The 22,929-nt window shown below is 33.4% G+C and overlaps 1 protein-coding gene across 5 annotated transcripts in view; it reads right to left on the bottom strand.

Annotated features, from left to right (window-relative positions):
* Positions 1-22,929, bottom strand: part of Glcci1 (glucocorticoid induced 1) — an 89,876-nt gene that overhangs the window by 21,983 nt on the left and 44,964 nt on the right. For 4 of the 5 annotated variants that reach the window (XM_071612588.1, XM_071612591.1, XM_071612598.1 and 1 more), the window contains exons 4-6: positions 12,274-12,390; positions 5,899-6,051; positions 1,213-1,423 (exon numbers count right to left, since the gene is read on the bottom strand). In XM_071612588.1, the coding sequence (XP_071468689.1) occupies positions 1,213-1,423; positions 5,899-6,051; positions 12,274-12,390 (481 nt within the window). The remainder of the gene's footprint in view (positions 1-1,212; positions 1,424-5,898; positions 6,052-12,273; positions 12,391-22,929) is intronic. The other variant, XM_027952796.2, reaches the window with a different exon arrangement.

Genomic DNA, 22,929 nt, shown 5'->3' with positions numbered 1-22,929 from the left:
GAGTTAGTACAGTGAGCAGAATAAGCCCTCAAAAGAATACATACCATACCATTCCTTTTGTATGAAATCTGTTAACAGGCAAAAACAAAATTTTGATGGAAGAAGTTAGAACAGTGGTTACTTTCAGGTGCAGAGGGAAAGATACTGTCCAGGAGAGAGTATTTATGCGTTATAAACCTGTTCTCCATCTGTACCTTGATTCTTCATGAGTGCACACACACATAAAAATTAATTGGGCTGAACATGTAATATCTGTGCACTTCACATAAAATAGTACTCCAAATAAAAACAAATCATAGAGACTGGAGGTCAAATTAGAACAAGGACCATAAAATTCCTGTAGGATTTTGTAAATTCTAGATTTTCCATTTTAATTTTTTTGTTGCCATTGATTTCTTTATGGTGAGAAACAGTACATATTATAAAAAGTAAGTTCAGGGCTGGGGTTGTGGCTCAGTGGTAGAGTGCTTGCCTAGTACGTGCGGGGCCCTGGGTTCGATCCTCAGTACCGTGTAACAATAAATAAATAAAATAAAGATACTGTATCCAACTACAACTAAAAAATAAATATTCTTTTAAAAAAATAAGTTCAGTGTTTGTTTGAAAGTAGTTAGAAGGTGGCAGCTGGGTAGTCTAGTTAGGTTTTAGGGAGTCAGAAATGGAAAGAACCAAGTAAGAGGTGGTAGACAAGTACCTGAGAGAAGAAAAAAAGAATACAAGAACACAGTTTGGACCAGATAAGGAGGTAGAAATTCCAGAGCTTCTCAATAGTTAATCTATCCACATATCATAATATGATGATGTCCTGGTATCCTATAGATAATTATTAAATTTATCTACTTGTGTGATTAAAAATATACTTCCTCAAAAAAAATTTAGGAAGTATTTCCTCCCAAATCACTATTTATAAGATCTAATTTTATATATATACTCTACCATAACAATCGTTAGCTCTGGAAAATGCCAGGAAAAGGCTTCATTAGCTGTTGAACCATGCGCTGTGCTTCTCTGACACATTTATGGAAGATGTTTCTGAGTCACAAAGAAGGGGGTATGAAACCAACAAACAAACCAACCTAGATTAAATAATTTTTTATAGTCTCACCATTCAACAAAAGAAAAAAAAATGATGTAGTGATCTAAGACAAAGACAATATAATGAACAAGACTCTACAACAAACCCTCTATCTAAATGGATTACTCCACTCTCACCTTTATCGCGATCATAGAGCAAATCTTCTGTTGAACAAGGGCTACCATCCTGGGATTCCGGAGGACAAAAAGGGGACACACAGGGTGAATGACTGCTGCAACTACTGCTGCGCTCCTGCACAGAAGGTGTCTGAGTATCTATGCTGCGAGTACTACTGCTCCGATAGTGAGCCGGGAGTGGAGCTCTTCGACCATCTGGTATGTCCAAAGGCTGTTAAGAACAACATTATTAGCATGCGGACAATAGTGCATACTCTATATAGAAAGCACATGATAGAATTTCTGATTTTGTATTCCACCACTATTAATTTATTCTTCAGACAATAGATACCACAGCCAAACACGTTAGCTTTATAGAACCAAAAATTTCTTTCAAATCACACTGTTTATCTTGAAAATTCTATGGCTCCCTGTATGTATTTGAAGGTTAGCACTTCCCACAATACTCCTCAAAAACAGGAGGAGTTTAACACTGTAACCCTAATGCCCAGTATATGCACATAACATTCAATAAACAATTGCTGAATTTAATGAACAGTAAAAAAAAAAAAACTGCTAGCAAGAAAAAGTAAAATCTCCTTCATAGGTATAATTTTTCTGTTTGCTAATTCTAATTTTAATTTTCTAAAGGCCAAAAATAGAACCATATTTCTATTTCCTTTGCAAATTACCCAAGATTTCTGAAAGGTTTATTCTGCTAGCATTCAATAAAGGATATTAACACAAAACAATTCTACTAATTTGGTTCCCAACTAAGTATGACTAATCATAATTCTTAGTTCTAAGTGCATTGTTTTAAAGTGGTAAAAAGAAGAAATAAAAAAGAAAACCAAAATGTATTTTAAGAAAAACAATGTATTTTGGATTAGAGGCACTTAAAACTTGCCAGGCCAATGTCTTGTTTTTACAAATAAGAAGTTCAGAACTCCTGTTGCCACAGCCTATTAAGTGACATCTATACTGCTAAGTAAACTCTTTCTATTCTACTATTCCTCTACTACAAAAATAGATCTCATTCAATTTTCCTCATTTGTATACTAACAAAGTACAGTCAAAAAGTAAAATTCTATATGTTAAATTCTTAAATAATATTAGTTTACTTACAATATATTTTCACTACAGTGTCTAAATGTTCTTTCTCTGACCTTGGTCATTTCAGAGATTTCAGAAACAAGGTCAGGGAGGAAATGGAAGAAAGTAAAACTAGGCAAGATTCAAAATGTAGCAATATTTTCTGCAAAAAAAAACAAGTGAAGGCTGAAACCTGACACTACTGAAGTAAAAACAATTTATTGATGTAATGTTGCTTAACAAAAATGATGCCAACTTTATAACCTGAAAATGACTACTCCACTGTATGGGGAATATTGAACTATTTAAATGTCAGTTCTCTTTGTAAATAAAGTAAAACTCTCTAATTTAGGAATTAAACAAAGAAGTATTAATTTACTTGGTCAAATTATGACAGAAAAAAATGTTACTGTAATCAAAGTGTCAATGTGGGCAATCAGTTAAAGAAAAATGTACCAATTTGCAGCTAAAAAAGTATAAGAATGTGAGTTTTTTTTTTCATTCATGTCCTATTTGATAAATACAATTTCTCTGTATTTCCACTTCTTAGTCTATAACTGAATAAAATATATTAATTTACTTAACCAACTTTTGTTTTGTTTGGCAGGTAGAATTACAACAACAAAACATATTGTAGAAATCCATAAATTTATACAAAATAACAATAGAAAATATGAAGGCTTGGAATATGGGCATAGTTAATGTGACAATTTTCATTTTTAGCTACAGGCAGACATTTTGATTTATTAAGATTTTAAGGTATAGTCATGAATCTAAAGTTTCTAAAAATTAGTATTTTAGTACAACTAAATAGATTATCCCAAAATAATTCTGAAATGGCTACCCCTAATTAGAATATAAGTCATTTGAAAGCAGAACTATTTTAACATAGAATACAGAGATAAACCTACACAGATATGGTCATCTTATCTTTGACAAAGGTGCCAAAGTCAGTCTTAACAAATGGTGCTGGGGAAACTAGATAACTATTTATAGAAGAATGAAATTAGACGTATATCTATCACCTAGCACAAAAGTCAATTCAAAGTGGATGAAACACCTAGACCTAGGAATTAGACCAGAAACTGTGCAACTGATAGAAGAAAACACAGGGTTAACATTCTGACATAGGGGCACAGGCATCAACTTCCTTAATAACATCACCAATTCACAAGAAATAAAATCAATAAGCAATATATGGGATGGCATAATATTATAAAGTTTCTGCATAGCAAAGGAAACAAGAGAGAGAAAAGAGATCCTATGAGAGAAAAATCTTTGCCAGTTACACTTCTGACAGAGAATTAATATCCAAAATATATAAAGAACTCAAAAAACACCAAAAACCCAATCAATAAATGTACAAATGAACTAAGCAGACATTTCTCAAAGGGAGAAATGCAAATGGCCAACAAATACATGAAAAAATAATCAACATCATTAGTGATCAAGAAAATGCAAACTTAAACTATACTGAGATTTCATCTCATCCTAGTTCAATAACCTTCAAGAGTATAAATAATAAAAAATACTGGCGAGAATGTAGAGATAAAGGAACATCTATAGAATTTTTGGTAGAGCTGCAAATTAGTACATCCACCTTGGAAATTAATATGGATATCCCTCAAAAGACTCTGAATGGAATCACAAATGACCCAGCTATCCCACTTCTCAGTATTTATCTAGAAGAAATGAAATCAGCACACCACAGTGATAACATGCATTCCAATATTTATAACAGCACAATTTATAATAGTTATGGAACCAGTATGGAAGAAGTTATGGAACCAGACTAAGCATTTATCAATAGATGAGTGAATAAGAAAATGCAGCATATATACACAATGGAGTTTTATTTAGCCACAAAGAAGAATGAAGTTTTGCCATTTGCTGTTAAATGGGTGGAACTGGAGAATATCATGCTAAGTAAAATAAACCAGACTCAGGAAGTCAAGGGCTGAATGTTTTCTCTCATATGTTGAAGCTCATAAGAAAAAAAGGAAGAAAAAAAGGGGGATTTCACAAAAATAGAAGGGAGATCAGTAGAGTAGAGGTAGAGTTCAAGAAGGAGGGAAAAGAAAGAAAAAGGGGAAGAACTGGGGAATAAAAATGACCATTTGTCAAAATAAATACCACTTTTATGTATAATTATAACGCACTAATAAAAAAGTTTGAATAAATAGAAGAAAGATCAGAAGTGTAGAGGAAGGAAAACAGGGAAAGAGAGTAGAAAAGGGGGAGGGGAAGTACTAGAGAAAGAAACAGAGCAAACTATGTGCATATATGGATATTTACAACAAATCCCATATTGCCATATTGTGTACAAATCATAATGCACTAATAAAACATTTTTTAAAATATGACCAAATAGAAGGTTCACAGGCAATAGTGTCCAGATTTCATTTCTGGGATTGAGGTGGCAATTTACAAAGTATTTTTGATTAATTCAAAATGGATCCAAGTCCTAAATGTAAGAGAGAACTAAAACCATAAAAGTCAGAAGGCAGCACAAAAGTAAATCATTACAACATTGAACAGTGGTTTCTTAGCTATGATACTGAAAGTATAAGAAAAATAAATAAATGTCTTTTTATTAAAATAGAAATGTTCTTCAAAGAACATAATAAAGAAAGTGAAAAGACAAGTGATGGAATATAGGACATAGTATTTGCAAATGATATATCTGATAAGATGCTTGTCTCTGGAAAATAAAGATCTTCATAAAGTACTTTTACAACTCAGTAATAAACAAAAGAATCCAAATTTGTAAATAGAGAAAAGGGTCTAAATAAAAATTTCTCCAAATAAGATATAGAAGTCACCAATAATTCATGAAAATATGCTTAACATCATTAGCCATTAGGAAACGCAATTCAATATGATGATGAGATGCTACTACAAAGGCTATAATAAAAAAAGACAGATAATTACAATCACTGGCAAGGATGTAGAGAAACAATAACCCTCATACACTGCTGATGGGAATGTCATGTAGACACTATGAAAAAGTCTGGCAGGTCTCCAAAAGGCTAAATGTAAGTTACCATATTTGCAATTCCAATCCTAGGTATACACTCAAGAGAAATGAAAAAATGCTAACATGAAAATTTCTATAGAAATGTTCATAGCAGCATTATTCATAATAGCCAAAAACCAGAAATAACTTAAATGTACATGGGTTGATGACTGGATAAATAAAATCTGTACAAATGAGTAATGTTGGGCAATAAAAAGATATGCTGGATATGCTAAAACATGGATGAATGTTAGAAATGCTTTGCTAAGTGAAAAAAGCCAGTTACAAAAGGCTACATATTATATGATTCTATTTTTCTGAAGTATCTAGAATAGGGAGAAGACTAGTGGTTACCTAGAGCCTCAAGTGTTAGAAATAAGAGGTTACTGCCAAAGAGGATGAAGCTTCTTCCTGGGGTGATGGAAGTGCACTGATGTTGGTGATGGTTTGCACAACTCTATGAACTACTGAATTGTGTACTGAGTAAATTATATGGTATGTAAATTATTTTTCTGAACAGCTGCTACCAAAAAAAGTATTTTTGAGATAGTTTGTAATATTACAGAAAAAAAGAATTCAAATATCCCATGGAATCTTACCTTGGACACTTCCTCTTTCCCATTGTTTTCCTTAATAAATACTTTTTCCAATTCAGGACTTATTCCTTCTACATTGCAGGGCACACGTGAAACAGACGATTTTGGCACCGATACATTTGACAGTGGCATAGGAACTGACCTTGATCCAGTAGCCTGAGACAAAAGATAAAGTAGTGTCAAATTATTTGTAATCAAAGCAATCAAGAACTAAAAATAATGGTAAATCTTAAAAAATCAAAAAGCTATGGATATACTCAGTAGTAGAGTTCTTGCCAGGTATATGCAAGGCCCACCAAAAAAACAAATAAAAAACCCTTCAAATTAAAACTCATGAATAGTGTCACTTTGACATTTTAAAAACAGTAAGAATTTAGGTACATGTACAAAAATTTAGGTTCTAAAGTAAGGTAAAAATTACATAAGAGTCAAAATAATCCTTGAAAATCCCTTTATGCAAATGTCAAGGTATAACTGTATAATGTACACATTTATTCAATAGGATGACAGACATAGTCTTCGGCACAGTTTCATTCATTTCCCTTTTTCTGTTTTATTGGGAAAAGTATAGTTGAAATCATGTAAGTTATAATATGTCTCCACAATACAGATCTGTGTGCTTAAAAGATGTTTCCCATATAGTGACAAGTGACCTTTTAGTATAATTTTTCATTTCCACTTTGTTAACCACTTAAGAAAACCTACTAGGGGCTGGGATTGTGGCTCACTGGTACAGCATTTGCCTACCATGTGTGAGGCACTGGGTTCAGTCCTCAACACCACATAAAAATAAATAAAAATAAAGGTATTTCTGTCTATCTATAACTAAAAAAAAATACCTACTGGATTATTAAGCAATATAGCAATAATATTGCTAAACTCAACACTCATTTAACAACTTTAAGGTTTTCAAATGTTTTTTGCCGGCATTCTCCAAAATTAAGCATCTCTGATAGTTGTAACGGTTACCGAAAAGTGTCAATGAATCCTTTCCATGATCAAGGAAATCATAAAATGGGAAGGAAATAAGACAGATTAACAAGGTAAAGGTTAAAACAATGTGTGATCTCAGCTTACATGATTAAAATTGACATATATGATCTGTAATGAGGCAGACTTCCAGTTGCTGGTCAGCATGAGTGTTTCCCATACTCAGTGCTATGCTCCTGCCATTTGTGAACTGGTGCCCATTCATGAGCTCTGTCTTTTATATTATCTTCCCATCCATTAGTATGTGAAGACTTCCCATTTATATCTCTCTTTTATTTTTCATGCACTCAATAAAGATATATATATTCTGCATATTTCTTTTAAGTTTAATTTTATATTTTTTCATTATATTTAACATTATTGCTACTGCAAAAAAAACTAACAAAATTTTTCTCTTTACATTTTGGCTAGTCATCTCACTAAATTTCAATTTTCCCCCTTTTTTATTAAGCAAAATTCCAAACATAAACAAAAGTAGATAGAATGGCATAAGCCCTTAGGAATGTATCAACCAGCTTCAAATAGTATCAACATCTGACAATTTAATCTAAAAACCTTTTTTTGGGCTGCTGTTCTTTAAGTACTTTAAAGCACATTCTAGATTTCATATGTAACTAAAAAATACTTGTGTATCAAAAGATAATTTTTCCCACATTTTTATTGGTTTTGTTGGTGAATTATAGTTATACATATTGATGGGATTTGTTGTTACATATTTGTACAATGCTTGATCTTCAGAGCTGGATTTATTTTGCTTAATATCATGGTCTCTAGTTCCATCCATTTTCTTGCAAATATCATAATTTCATTTGTCTTTATGGCTGAATAAAATTCCATGGTGTATTGTCTTTATCCATTCATCTGTCAATGAAAACCTAGGCTGATTCCACAGTTTGGCTATTGTTAACTATGCCACTATAAACATGGGTATGCCCTCCTTACTGTAGTAAGATGACTTTTATTCTTGAAGATAAATACCAAGGAGTGGTATAGCTGGGTCATCTGGTGGTTCCATGCCTAGTCTTTTGAGGATCCTCAATACAGACTTCCAATAGTGCCTAAAAGAGTTCCTTTTTCTCCACATCCTCTCGAGCATTATTATTTTTTCTTGATGACTGACATTCTGACTGGTGTGAGATCTCAGTGTAGTTTTTGATTTGCATTTCCCCAATTGCTAATGATGTTGAACATTTTTTCATGTATTTCTTGGCCATTTGTATTTTTTCTTTTGAGAAGTTGTCTATTTAATTCATTTGCCCATTTATTAATTCAGTTATTTGATTGTTAGTCTAAAAATTTTTGAGCTCTTTAAAATATATTCTAGATATTAGTCTTATTAGAAGAACAGCTAGAATAGATTTTTTTTCCCATTCAGTGATTTCTCTTTATATTCCTAATTGTTTCCTTTGCTGTACAGAAGCTTTTTATCTGATGCTGTCCTGTTTATTAACTCTTAGTGTTATTTATTGAGCCTTAGGGCTCCTATTGAGAAAAGTCATTGTCTATGCCTAAAAGTTGGAGTGCTGGCCCTATATTTTCTTTTAGGAGTTGCATTTTCTTCTAGGAATTCCCTTTTGATTTTGAAGGACAGCTTTCTGGACAAAGCAATATTGGTTCACAAATATTTTCTTTTGGGACTTGGAACACATCATTCCAAACAATCCTGGCTTTTAGAGTTTGTGCTGAGCAATCAGAAGTAACCCTGATTGGCTTGCCTCTAAACCATCTGACATTTTTCTCTTGAGGCTTTTAAAATTCTATCCTTATTCTGTATGATAGGCATTTTATTATAATATGTTATATATTATGGAGACATTAATGGTGGGGACATAAGTTATAAGAGCAAATTAGTGCTAAAAGATGGTAAAAATACAGTAATTAAGAGGAAAGACAATGTGTTAGGAAGACAAAAGAATTTTCAGTTTCAAAAAGTGAAGTGAAGAGGTTCTTTTTTGATCTCTTCTATTGTGTTCTGAATGCCTCCTCTATTTGGATATACATCTCATTCTGAAGGATTGCAAAAGTTTCTGTTACTGTTTCCCTATAGAGTTTATCCATTCCATTAGCCCACATCTCACAGCCCTCCTCAATTCCAGTGATCTCTTCATGTTGTCCCAGAGTTCTTGTATATTCTGATCATGTATATTTTTTTCCTTTACTGCTATCTGAATGTTCAAGGCTGACCACTTTGTCTTACAGCTCTGAGATTCTGTCTTCAGCATGTTCTATTTTATTAGACTTTCAAATGAACATTTTGATTTATTGAGTCTTCTATTTCTAAGATTTGTTTGGTTCTTTTTCAATATTTCTATCTTCTCACTGAATTTCTCATTCATATTCTAATTCACTCAGTTGGTTTTCTGTGTTTTCTTGGAATTCACTGAGTATTTTTATAATAATTCCTTTGAATTCCTTATCTGATAATTCATCCACTCAATACTTTTGGGGTCATCAACTTGTGAATCATAAATTTTAGTAGATGTTGTACTAGCTTGTTTTTCCATATTTCTTGTATTCCTGTAGTGGATTTTATGCATCTGTTAGAGGGGATTTTTCTTCCATTCTTATGTTTGAGCCTTTTTAGGATACAATCTTTCCTTGCTAAAATTTCCTAGAGTGATCTAGATTGAGGACACCTTATAGGTGTGGTATCTGCAGGTTTTCTGTTATTTCTGTTTTTGCTATAGCAATGGATATCCCTAGAGGGACCTGGGGGCCACATCTAATCCTTTCTACTTGGGGGCTTGGTTGTTAGATTGGATTTTTGTCTCTTATTCTTTGCATTGAAGTATAGCTGAAGATTAAGTGTCATTAATTTTTGTGTGGAACAAGGAGCACTGTCAACAAGAAAAAATATCTACATTTAAAAATAACTAAAATGGGGAAAAAAAGAAACAAATATGCATATGTGTCCATTAACCATCAGCACAGCACACACACACACACACACACACACACACACACACCGAAAAAAAAAGAAAGAAAGACATTCTTAATGAAAAAGGAAGGCATCATTTCTACAGAGGTGGTCAAAATAGTTGGTGAGAATAGATGGTCACCCTCTACGCCTGATTGTCTTTCTTTCCATTTATACTTGAGGTAAATAAGAGGCTGAGAGTATATACTAAGAAATTGTTAACCCCTTCCTCTTTTTTGTGTAGCAGTCTTGGAGTGGCCCAAGACTGAAGCTGGTTTAAATAATTCTTGCAGCTTCTCTTCTCCCCAGTATGAGGTAGGATGGGATGGGAAGTACTGTCAATTGAATTTTGTCTACACAGACCAGACAAATGTACTCAATCGCTGCTCAGAATTCTATGAGTGGAGTTTCAGCAGGTAGGGCTTAGGTTTAATCAGGCCTCAGGGGCTTTTTTGGGTGGTGTTTGCTCTGGGGTAATTAAATCAACATACCCCTGGCAGCTGCCAATCTCTGCTGCATGTCTGGAACTCAGAAATCTCTGAAGGATTTTACTCATGGAGTGGGAACCAATCCTCAATCCCTTTGCTGCCCATGAACACATGCTTCCCAGGCTTCCTGGGCTTAGTCCCTAAGTATATACACACTGGCCTATTCAGATTCCCAACCCACTTCAGCAGGTCATATCAGTTTCCAGACTCAAAGCAGGAAGAGGGTTGGGCTCCCCTTCACTTTTCTGACTTGAATTCTCCTGGGTAAAATATTCTCTGTGTCTGTTTCGCTTTCTTTTGCTAGATACACCCTAGGTGACATGGTAGGCACTTGCTAGGACAGTGTAGCTCAGATCTCCTGGCTCCCACAGCAGAAGCTATAGCGTGGCCACCTCAAAATGGCTCCAGCTCAGTCTCTGAGGCCAGTTGGGAAACACAGGGCACTTTTCAAGCACCAGTTCATAGTGCAGCCTTTGGATCAGGTTAAAGGCAGTCTGATCTCAATTTTTTTTTTATACTAAATCTTTCCCTTATCTTTCTTTCTGTGTTTTCCCTCCACTTTGTGCTGAACTAGTGCCACTACCATTGCTGCTGCAACTGGCTTGGCTTCAAGGTAGTCTCTTTCTTGTTTAATATACCCAAATTTCTGAATCTCTAAGACACTCTGTCCAATACTGAGTTTTAATGAAATCCCTCCTTCACCCACCTCACTGAGAAACAGTACTCCTGCTGCTTGAGTCACAAGCCATGGAGCAACTAGGAATGTAGCTTTCCTCTAATCCACCTTCTTGAATCTCAAAATAATTATTTTTAAGTAAATTTGAAAACTGTGTAAGTTTTTTCACTAAATCAACAAGTCAATTAATCTGACATAAATGTACTATATTCCTAGAGATAGTGTTTAAAATAAATTGAATAATATGCCAATTCTATCAGATTATGAAGAAAAGGCAGGCATATATAAATTTTTATTTCAAATGACTAAGGCTTGTCTGTTTGCTTTATACCTTTGATGAGGTATTATCAATATATAATAAAATCACCACATTTTAAGTATGCCATTAGTTGAGCTTTGATAAACATAGTCATTATCAATATAGCCACATTTATAACCTCTATCCCTCCCTCTGCTGCAAATTCCCTAGGACCTTTCTGCAGTTAATTTCCATCTCTAATACTCTGTTTCTATAATTTTGTCTTTTTGAGAATATAGCAAACCATACAGTATTTAGATTTTTGCTCCTAAATTCTTTTACTCAGCATAATGTTTTTGATATTCAACCATCACATCACATGGATCAGTTCTCCCTTCTGTTTCACTACGGAGTAGTATTATACTGTATGGATATGGATTATTTATTGACTGGAATATCTATTGACTAGTGATGAATATTTGTTTCTGTGTTTTTATTACTAGTAGTAATGCCTTCAAAACATCCATGTTCAAGTTTTTGTGTGGATATATGCTTTTATTTCTTGTGAATAGATACCAAAGAGTGGAAATTCTGGGTTGTTCAATGTATTTTTAATTTCTCAAGAAAATGATGAACTGACAATGTGGTTTACATCAACATTTGTAAATTTATTTGAGCTAGAGCAGCTTTCTTAAATTTTTTTTCCTTGGGATATATTTGTTACTACATTTTTTTGAGGGGGGGCTTAAAAACTCTATGAATTCCTTCATAAGTAAAATAGAGGTAAAATACAGAAATACATGTGTTAAAGAACTATTAGGAAGATTAAACAAGAAGTGCCCATACTTGTCCAATAAGTACATCAGGTCAGTATCCTCCTTCAGACCACTATATTCTGTGATATCTGTTATTAAAAGGTTAAAAATAAGTTTTTAAAAAAATCTTATAGCAATTTAACAAACAATAGTAAAGGTTTCGTTGTATTTTTTAACTCCCCAAATTATTAATTCTCCCTTAACAATGAATTGAAAGGAATTTTTCAAATCCAAACAAGAAGAATTTTGCTTACCTGAGTGTGACTGATTGTTATATGGGTGCCATGGAGAGGAGATTGCCGATCCTTTTCCTTACTGTGACGACTACTTTGTTTACTACGTTGAAGCTGTTGCCTCAGTTTGGCAATCTGCTTTGGTGGGAGGGAAGGAGAGGTAAGAAAACAAAAGTGAATACCCATTTTTTCACATTTTTCTTCAGGTTTGGGAAATTGATAAATGACTTTTTACTCAAAGGTTTCAAGAGATAATACTTAACCACAATGATTTATTCTTGCAAGATTTTTTTAATTAAGGCTATTGAAAATAAGAAATGTATGCTACAAATGTTTCACTTCTACAAATTTAAATACTGTTATTGGTAAATAGGTAGACTCAATTCCCAAGGATTATGTCAGATTTTATCTATATAATGCCAGAAATAGCTTCCTTTGTAAAAATAAGGTGAGAAATATTTCAGTTGCCTATTGACTGAGCTTAAACTTGATCTCTTAAAATAGGGACCACATTCATTTCTGAGTTCCTATCTTATGTAAACAAATGAATTTCACTTATAAACTACTAAACATTTTAAAATTGGAATCCCAATGGTGGTAAGAAGTATCGATGCTATTTAATATTAAAAACTTCTTAGTATCTTACTATCGTATTACTTTTTAGTCATATTCTTTTAAAAATAAATCTAATTTACAATATGTTCTCCTAAATGGGAAGGTCACACTCCTAGGTTTAACAACAACAAAAATTTGACTATAACATGACCTGAAATCATTAAACTGCTTAAACATTTCAGGCAGTGTATAAATAACAGTAAATTCCTGAGCATTATAAAGGAAAGGGAATTACTATGGTATGGATATAGTTTAAGCATCTCTCTCAAGCATTCATGTTTGTTGGAAGCTTAGTCCTCATTGTGGCAATGCAAAGAAATAGTGGAACCTTTAAAAGGTAAAGCCTAGTGGAAGGTTATATGGAACCTTTAAAAGGTGAGGTCCAGTGGAATGTGATTAGGTCATTAGGGGTGCTGTCCTCAGAAAGAATTAGTATACTTCTCATGGAATTCTGGGTAATTTTCATAAGGGTTGTTACAAAACACCAAGATTGGCTCTCTTGAGCCCTGTATTTCCATGTGATCGCTTTCTCATGCATCCTTCCACCACAATGCCATCTGTCATGATGTGACACAGCTAAGAGAGTCCTCACCAGAAGCCAAACCAGATGGGGTTAGACTTTCCTTCTCTAAAACTGTAAGATAAATCAACTTCTTTAGACAATATTCAGGTATTTTGTTTAAAGAGACCCAGAACAGCTAAAGCAATTCTAAGCAGGAAGAGTGAAACAGGTGGTATCACTATACTCAACCTTAAACTACACTACAGAGCAATAGTAACAAAAACAGCACGGTACTGGCACCAAAACAGGATGGTAGACCAATGGTACAGAATAAAGGACACAGAGACTAACCCACAAATAGACAACTATCTTATATTAGACAAAGGTGCCAAAATCATGCACTGGAGAAAGGATAGCATCTTCAACAAATGGTGCTGGGAAAACTGGAAATCCATATGCAACAAAATGAAATTAAATCTCTATCTCTCACCATGCACAAAAGTTAACTCAAAATGGATCAAGGATCTAGGAATTAAACCAGGAACTCTGCGTCTAATAGAAGAAAAAGTAGGCCCTAATCTTCATCATGTGGGGCTAGGCACATAAGACGCCTATAGCACAAGAATTAAAACCAAGAATCAATAAATGGGATGAATTCAAACGAAATAGTTTTTTCTCAGCAAAAGAAATAATCTGTGAGGTGAACAGGAAGCCTACATCCTGGGAACAAACTTTTACCCCTCAAACATCAGATAGAGCACTAATCTCTAGGGTATATAAGGAGCTCAACAAGATTAGCACCAAAAAAAAGCCAAATAATCCAATCAATAAATGGGCAAAGGACCTGAACAGATACTTCTCAGAAAAGGATATACAATCAATCAACAAATATACAAAAAAATGCTCATCATCTCTAGCAATCAGAGAAATGCAAATCAAAACTACTCTAAGATACCATCTCACTCCAGTAAGAATGGCAGCCATTATGAAGACAAACAACAAGAATTGGTGAAGATGTGGGGAAAAAGGTACACTCATACATTGCTGGTGGGACTGCAAATTAGTGTAGCCAGTTTGAAAAGCAATATGGAGATTCCTTGGAAAGCTGGGAATGGAACTACCATTTGACCCAGCTATTCCTCTTCTCAGACTATACCCAAAGGACCATACTACAGGGAAACAGCCACATCAATGTTTATAGCAGCACAATTTACAATAGATAAACTGTGGAGCCAACCTAGATGTCCTTCAATGGATGAATGGATAAAAGAAAAAATGTGGCATTTATACACAATGGAATATTACTCAGCACTAAAAAAGAATAAAATCATGGCATTTGCAGGGAAACGGATGGCATTGGAGCAGATTACGCTAGGTGAAGTTAGCCAAATCCAAAAAAAAAAAAAAAAAGTTGAATGTCTTCTCTGATATAAGGGGGGTGACTCAAAATGGAGTAGGGAGGGAGAGCATGGGAGGAAAATTACCTCTAGATAGGCAACAGCGGTTGGAGGGAAAGGGAGGGAGAAGGAGAATAGCATGGATGGTGGAAAGAGACCCTCATCATTATACAATATACAAGTATGAAGATGTGAATTTGGTGTCAACATACCTTATATACAAACAGAGATATGATAAATTATGGTATAAAGATGTATTAAAAATTGTATGCAAAAAATAAGAGATCTCATGTATAATGGCATAATTTGGTGTGAACATACTTTATATACAGAGTTACAAAAATTGTGCTGTGAATGGATAATTATGAATGTAATGCACTCCACTATTGTCATGTATATAAGAAATAAATTTAAAAAACAAAAAAAAAGAGGAGCAAAAAAGAGAGAAAAAGACTAATATAGAAACCATTAGTAATTTTTGGAAGTAATTTCATACCAGTATTATTTTCCTTGTATAAAAGATGACAATATTAATCAATCAACAAATATTCCTTGAACATCTATGGTGAGCCCAGTTTTATGTTATCCTACAAAGTAACCTACAAGGTTAAAGGTAAACACAAAATAAAGTCTGTAAAATACATACATTTTTCTCAGGGAGATACAGCAAAAAAACACAGTATATTATGAAATTCTCTAAATACTTATCTTAAATAACCACAGCAATAAAAAGCACAATAGACAATTATGATTAAAGACTGTAAATGCTCAAAGGGAAAATTATTTGGGTTGTCGTCTTAACCAGAAGCCCTGGCCATTGTTTGTTTTATACTGCAGTCAACTGTATGTTCAGTAGTGGTAGAATTTCCTTGGTATTCAGGAGCTATTTAGGTATGTTGGATAATTTACACTGTTTCTTTGAAGAAAATAATACATCAAAGAGCTTCCTTTGCCATGAAAAAAAAAAAGTATTTGGGTTGTTTAAAAAGCTATTTTTTACCTGTGGCGAAGAGTAGACAGGAAACAATATGCTACAAAATTAAGCACCCAAACAAAGTAATAGTTTTCAGGACTTCTTTTATATTAAGATCATTAGATATTTTTTAATTTTTTAAAAATCCCTTTTAGCTTATGAATCTATCATACAATGTCATTTAAAAGATATACAAATAAATTTGTGTTAATATTTGTATTCCCTCTATTTTGTTGAAATAGTTTTTTATAGAGAATATTAATTTTCACAAAAAAGAGATCAAAATTAGTAATCATTCAATTCACAGTAGCTACACTGTGGAAACTACTTACAGACACCCCTTCAATAGATGAATGGATAAAGAAACTGCGGTATATATACACAATGGAATATTACTCAGCCTTAAAAAAGAATGGAATTATGGCATCTACAAGTAAATGGACAGAGTTGGAGAATGTTATGCTAAGGCAAGTAAGCCAATCCCCAAAAAACAAAGGCCAAATATTTTCGCTGATAAGTGAATGCTAATCCATAATTGGGTGGGGGAGCAAGGGAAGAATGGAGGAACTTCGGATTGAGCAGTGGGGAGGGAGGGGAGACGAAAGGGTGAGGTGGAGAAAGATGTTGGAATGAGATGGACATTATTACCCTATGAATCCGTATGACTGCACAAATGGGGCTGGGGATGTGGCTCAATCTTCAAAAAAAAAGATTGCACAAATGGTGAGACTCTATACCATGTACAACCAGAGAAATGAAAAGTTGTGCTCCATTTGAATAAAATATTATTTTTATAATTTAAAATAATTTTTTAAAAATTCTTCAAAATTAGTAATTATTATAAATCAAGATAAACTAGTCTCTATGATAAAAAGTTAATAGAATTTAATATTGCATAAATTATTTCATTAGGATAGAGATATGAAATTAAGTGCTTTCTCGATATTAATGTTTCAATAGTATTTTGAAAATGTAAGAGCTTGTATAGAAGAACCCAGAATGCCTAGAGATAAATCAAAGCAATCTGTAATTATTTGTTTTTAAAATAGTCTTTAAAAATAAACAATCTTAAATATTAATCTTTTTATTTGTTATTTTTAGATATATACTATAGTAAAGTGTATTTTGACATATTATACATACATGGATAACTTATTCTAATTAGGAGGTTATACATAATATGGAATTTCCCTGGTCATGTATTCATATGTGAACACAGGAAAGTTATGTCCAAATCATTCTACTGTCATTCCTAATCACAGTCCCCCTTCCCTTCGTTCCCCTTTGTCTAGCCTAATGAACTTCTAATCTTCCCCTCCCTTGTTGTGGGTTAGCATTCACATATCAAAGAGAATATTCAGCCTTTGTTTTGGGGAGGATTGGCTTATTTCACTTAGTATGATAGTCTCCAGTTTCATCCATTTACCAGCAAATGCCATAATTTCATTTTCCTTTATGGCTGAGTAATATTCCATTGTGTCTATATACTACACTTTCTTTTATCTATTCATCTGTCAAAGGGCACCTAGGTTGGTTCCATAGCTTTGCTATCGTGAATTAAGCTACTATAAACATTGATGTGGCTGTGTCACTGTAGAATGCTGATTATAAATCTTTTGGGTAAAGACTGAGGAGTGGAATAACTGGGTCAAATGGTGGTTCCATTTCAAGTTTCTTAGGGAACCTCCATACTGCTTTCCTTAGTGGTTGCACCAACTTGGAGTCTCACCAGTAATGTATGAGTGTGCCTTTTCCCCAACATCCCCACCAACATTGTTACTTGCATTCTTGATAATGGCCATTCTGCTGGAGTGAGAGTGAATCTCAGTATAGTTTTATTTTTGCATTTCTCTATTGCTGAAGATGTTGAATAGTTTTTCATGTATCTGTTGGCCATTTATATTTCTTCTATTGTGAAGTGCCTTATCAGTTCTTTTGCCCATTTATTGATCGGGTTATGTTTTTTGGTGTTAAGTTTCTTGAGGTCTTTGTATATTCTGGAGATTATCACCTTCTTGATTCTTCTGCTGTCAAGATGCTTTTTAGTTTGATATTGTCCCATTTATGGATTCTTGATTTTATTTCTTACCTTCTCGCCTTTTAGGAATTTTGTTAAAGAAGTCAGTTCCTAAGCTGACATGAGGATATTTGGGTCTACTTTTTCTTCTAGCAGATGCAGGGTCTCTGGTCTAATGCCTAGGTCCTTGATCCACTTTTTTTGTGCAGGGTGGGAGATAGGGATTAAATTTTATTCTACTACATATAGGTTTCCAATATCCCAGCACATTGTTTGAAGAGGCTATCTTTTCTCCAATGTATGTTTATGGCACCTTTGTCTAGAATGAGATAACCATATATATATATATATGGTTATCTAGAATGAGATAACCATATATATATATATATATATATATATATATATATATATATATATATATATATGGGTTTGTCTTTGTGTCTTCTGGCCCATTCCATTGGTCTTCATGTCTGTTTTGGTGCCAACATCCTGCTGTTTTTGTTATTACAGCTTTGTAATATAATTTAAGGTCTCATATTGTGATGCCTCCTGCTTCACTTTTCTTGCTTAAGATTGCTTTGGCTAATCTGGGCCTCTTATTTTTCCAAATGAATTTCATAACTGCTTTTTCTATTTCTATGAAGAATGTCTTATAATTTTAATAGGAGTAGAATTAAATCTGTACAGTGCTTTTGGTAGTATTCCAAAAACATGAGAAATCTTTCCATCTTCTAAAGTCTTCTTCAATTTCTTTCTTTAGTGTTCTATAGTTTTCATTGTAGAAGTTTTTCACCTCTTTTGTTAAATTGATTCCCAAGGGTTTTTTTTTTTTTTTTTCTTTTTTGAGGCTATTGTGAATGGGACAGTTTTACTAATTTCTCTTTCAGCTGATTCACCACTGATGTATAGGAATGTAATTGATTCATAGGTGTTAATTTTATATCTCACTACTTGGCTGAATTCGTTTATGATTTCTGTAAGTTTTCTGTTAGTTTTTTTGGGTTTTCTAAATATACAGTTATAGCATGGGCAAATAGGGATAGTTTTGAGTTCTTCTTTTCCCATTCATATTCCTTTAATCTCTTGCAGACTCCACATAAACCAGGTAGTTAGTCCAGAAACAGAGATATCCCACACACAAAGACTAACTCCAACACATATTGCTAGCTTTGGGAGAATTTTTATATATATAAAGTAAGTTTTAACAACAATATTAAGGCATAGAAGTCAATAGAGGCATTTTAACAAAAACAGGTTAACTTTTACACTTTGCTCACAAATCTACTTGATTCACTGTATTTATTTATTTATTTTTTAGTTTTAAGAGGACACAATGTCTTCACGTGCTAGGTAAGCACTCTACCACTTGAGCCACAATCCTAGCCCCATTGTATTTATTATAACCATTTTACAGATGAGGAAATACTTGAAAAGAAAGGACCTATCCCAATGTGAGAGAGAAAATAAATAGTAAATCCAGTAATTTATCCTTCAATTTATAACCTCTTTTAATTACCTGACAATGTTGCTGAAAGTAATACTGTATTAATGTTTAACTGCTAATATGTACCAGTAATAGTATATTTGGCTTATGATCTCAACCACTTCACAAACTAATTTCCTTTTTTAATGTTGGAGATACTACAAGCTATAAAATTAAAATTAAAATGAATAAAAATTTGATAAGGCAATTAACTTACTGTATGTGGATCTACTGATAAGTTTCTTTCTTTTTTTTTCCCAATAAGCAGTTTGTATAATCTTAAAAACTGTTCCTATTTATTGACCTTTTAAAAGATACTGAAAGGCCAAGCATGGTAGCACATGCCTATAATCTCAGTGACTCAGGAGGCTGAGGCAGGAGGATCACAAATTCAAGGTTCAGTCTCAGAGATTTAGTAGGACCCTATCTCAAAAATATAAAGGGCTGGGGATACAGTTCAGTGGTAAAGTGTACTGTGTTCAATTCCCATTACTGGAAGAGAGAGATAATAAAAGGATTTTTGTGACTCGACTTAATTTAGAGATTTTCTTAGATGAAGAACACATGTATGTATAAAGTTTCTCACAAAATTCCTTTGAACAATAAAATCTTCAGATTGCTTTCTTGAAGGTCTAGAGAAAATACAATTATTTCTCCTACCGTAATTTTAAAAAACATGAAGTCTATGAAATATATTGATTTTCTCATACAGAGCTATTCAAAATAAAATGTATTATTAAGTTCTCTAAATACTTAAATAACCATGGCAATAAAAAGCACACTAGACAATTACTAATAAATCCTAAATATTTAAGGTATACAGACTATTGAGGGCAATAACTTTTACCTATGGCAAATAATAAAGGAGAAACAACATGTTAGAAAGTTAAGCACCTAAGGAAAGCAATAATTTATAGTCTTTCCTTTATATTAAAATATTTAAAAAAAGAAAATTTACTGTTATATGATTTCAATATTTTGAAATCTATTGAAGCTTGTTTTATGGTCCAGAATATGGTCTAACCTAAAGAACATTTCACATATACTTAACAGATATTTTCCACAGTAACTGGATGGTGTTTTCTATACATAGCAATTAAAATAGATCAAGTTAGTTGGTAATGTTGGTGAAGTCTTCAATGTATCATTTTAATTCTTTTAAAATTAATACTTTTAAGTTATTTTCTATCACCTTGTTAATTCTTTGTCTACTTCATTGTTAAATCAAGTATTGAGAATAGGATGCTGAAATCCCTAGTCACTACTGGTAAGACCATTATTTCTCCTCTTACAGTTTTTGTTTCATGCATTTTGGAATGCTATTGTTAGAGTCATACATATTTATAACTGTAACATTTCCTTTCACACTGACCTTTTTACTATAATGAAATGTCCCTACTTGTCTTCAGAAATACTTCTTGTTGTAAAGTCTATTTTGTATGGTATTAATATGCCCACTCCAGTTCTCTTATCACTACTGCTTTCTTTGTATATCGTTTTCCATCCTTTCACTTTCACTCTCTGTGTTTGAATTGAAGGTGTGTCTCTTACAGACAACATGTAGCAATAAATTCTCTCAATCTTTTGTTCATATGGGAATGGGAATGTTTTTTTTTTCATCCTCATTTTAGAATACTAGTTTTACTGGATAAAGAATAGTTGATTAACAGATTTTTTTTTTCTTTCAGCACTTGGAATATGTCATACCTGGTGGTCTCCATAATTTCTGATAAAAAGTTAGTTAGTTATTAAAGGTATTATTAGTTCTCCATGTATGATGACTCATTTTCTTTTTCCATCTTTTGAGATTTTATATTTACTTTTGGTTTTCAACAGTTTACCTATGATGTATCTGTGTTTTATGTTAGTTTAGCTTCTTAACATTGCAGTTTGTTCTTCACCAAATCTGGAAACTTTTCTGCTGTTATTTCTTTCACTTTTATTTATTTATTTATTTTTGCTCTGCTCTGCCTCTTCTCTCTTGGTTCTGTGGCTCTTTGACTTTTCTTTCTTTTTTTTCCCCCCATCTGTTCCCTTTCCTCAGGGGATACAAATTCTACTAAGTTACTGGCATATTTACTAATTTTGTCTGTCATCTCAAATCTGTGGTTAAGTCTATTTGGTAAAATTTTAATTTTAGTTACTATACTTTTTAAGCCTAGAATATCTTTGCCTCTTTCTTATAATAACTCTTTGTAGAAACTCTTCATGCAGTGAGTGTCTGCAGTCCTACCAGTCTTACTTTCCTTTAATCATGGTTTCCTATAGTTCTTTGAAAATCTTATAGCTGTTTTGATGCCTTTGTCTGCTAAATCCAATATACAGAGACACTTAAGATAAAATTTCTACTGACCTTTTTTTTTCCTGAGTACGTGCCATATATTTGGTTTTTTGCATATATCTAAATCTTTGGTTGAATGTTGAACAATTGAGATAGTAAAATACAGCAATTCCTGGTATATTTCCCTCTGAAAGCTACTGTCACATCTGTTTGTTGCTTCAGTAACTTGATGGCCTAAAGGTCTGTTTCCCTTGTAACAAAGGTCACTAATGTCCCTACTCCATCATTTTTAGCATGGCTTTTTTATACCCTTTAAAGCTGTTCTCCAGCGTTGGTTTGCCTCAGTGTTTAGCAAAATATTTATCATATATTCTTAAAAACTATCTCAAGCCAGTAAAATTTCCTCTTCCACTGATAGGACTTATCTCTGGACAGAGTAGTACATTTGAAATTCTGGACTTTTAGAATCTTACCTGGTTTTCATTTCCACTGGACCACTTGAATTTGGTTTGCACCTATTCTTAGGCTTTACTGAGCAGGGATGCATGGGTGGTTTGGGCCCACTTTGTTATCTGCTGTGCATATCCATTATCCCTAGTCAACATAGGACATATAGGGAATTTATCAAGTCTCTGACTATCTTATCTCTCAAAACTATTAAATTCCACTAGTACGTAAGATTGTTTCGTGCTCCAAATTGGACTACAACCTCAAACTAGTTCATAAATTGGCCCTCCCTGTTCCTTGCCACAAAGATCCATATTCTAACTGACAAGGCTCCATATCAACTGATCTCTTTCCAGTAAGGGCAATAAATCTGCTGGTTTTCAAGGCCTACCCCATTCTGGTTGAAATGTCACCAACAGAGCTAGGGATGAGAAAGAATGGAAGAGAAGTAGCACTAGACAAGAATACTAGAATACTACAAGCTTGTACTATTCTTACTTTAAGTTCAGTAGGTTTCTTTGTTTGTTTGTTTTAAAGTTTCTCAATTTATTTTGATTAATTTCCAGAGCACTGAAATACTTGTTTTGGTAGTTATATGTGCATTTATGGTTGTCTTACTCATAGTCTATGCATGAATTTGTAGCACTATTTTAGTCTTGATATATTAGACTCAGCTTCCTTTTTGTTGTTGATTTTGTGCACATTGTGTTTCTGTGTCAGGTAGATGGGAGATCCAGATTTACATCCATAACATCAAAAGGCTACTAAAGAGATGTAATAAAATCACAGGCAAAAATCATGCTAATAGCGGGACACAGTGGAGCATGCCTTTAATCCCAGTAGCTCAGGAGACTGAAGCAGGAAAATCACACATTCAAAACCACCCTCAGCAACTCAGTAAGGCCCCATGCAACTCAGTGAGATCCTGTCTCAAAATAAAAAATAGAAATGGCTGGAGATGT

Source organism: Marmota flaviventris, chromosome 1 (assembly GCF_047511675.1).
Source record: "Marmota flaviventris isolate mMarFla1 chromosome 1, mMarFla1.hap1, whole genome shotgun sequence".
NCBI lineage: Eukaryota > Metazoa > Chordata > Mammalia > Rodentia > Sciuridae > Marmota > Marmota flaviventris.
Note: the sequence above shows the minus strand (reverse complement) of the source record. Positions and strands in the feature narration are given on the sequence as shown.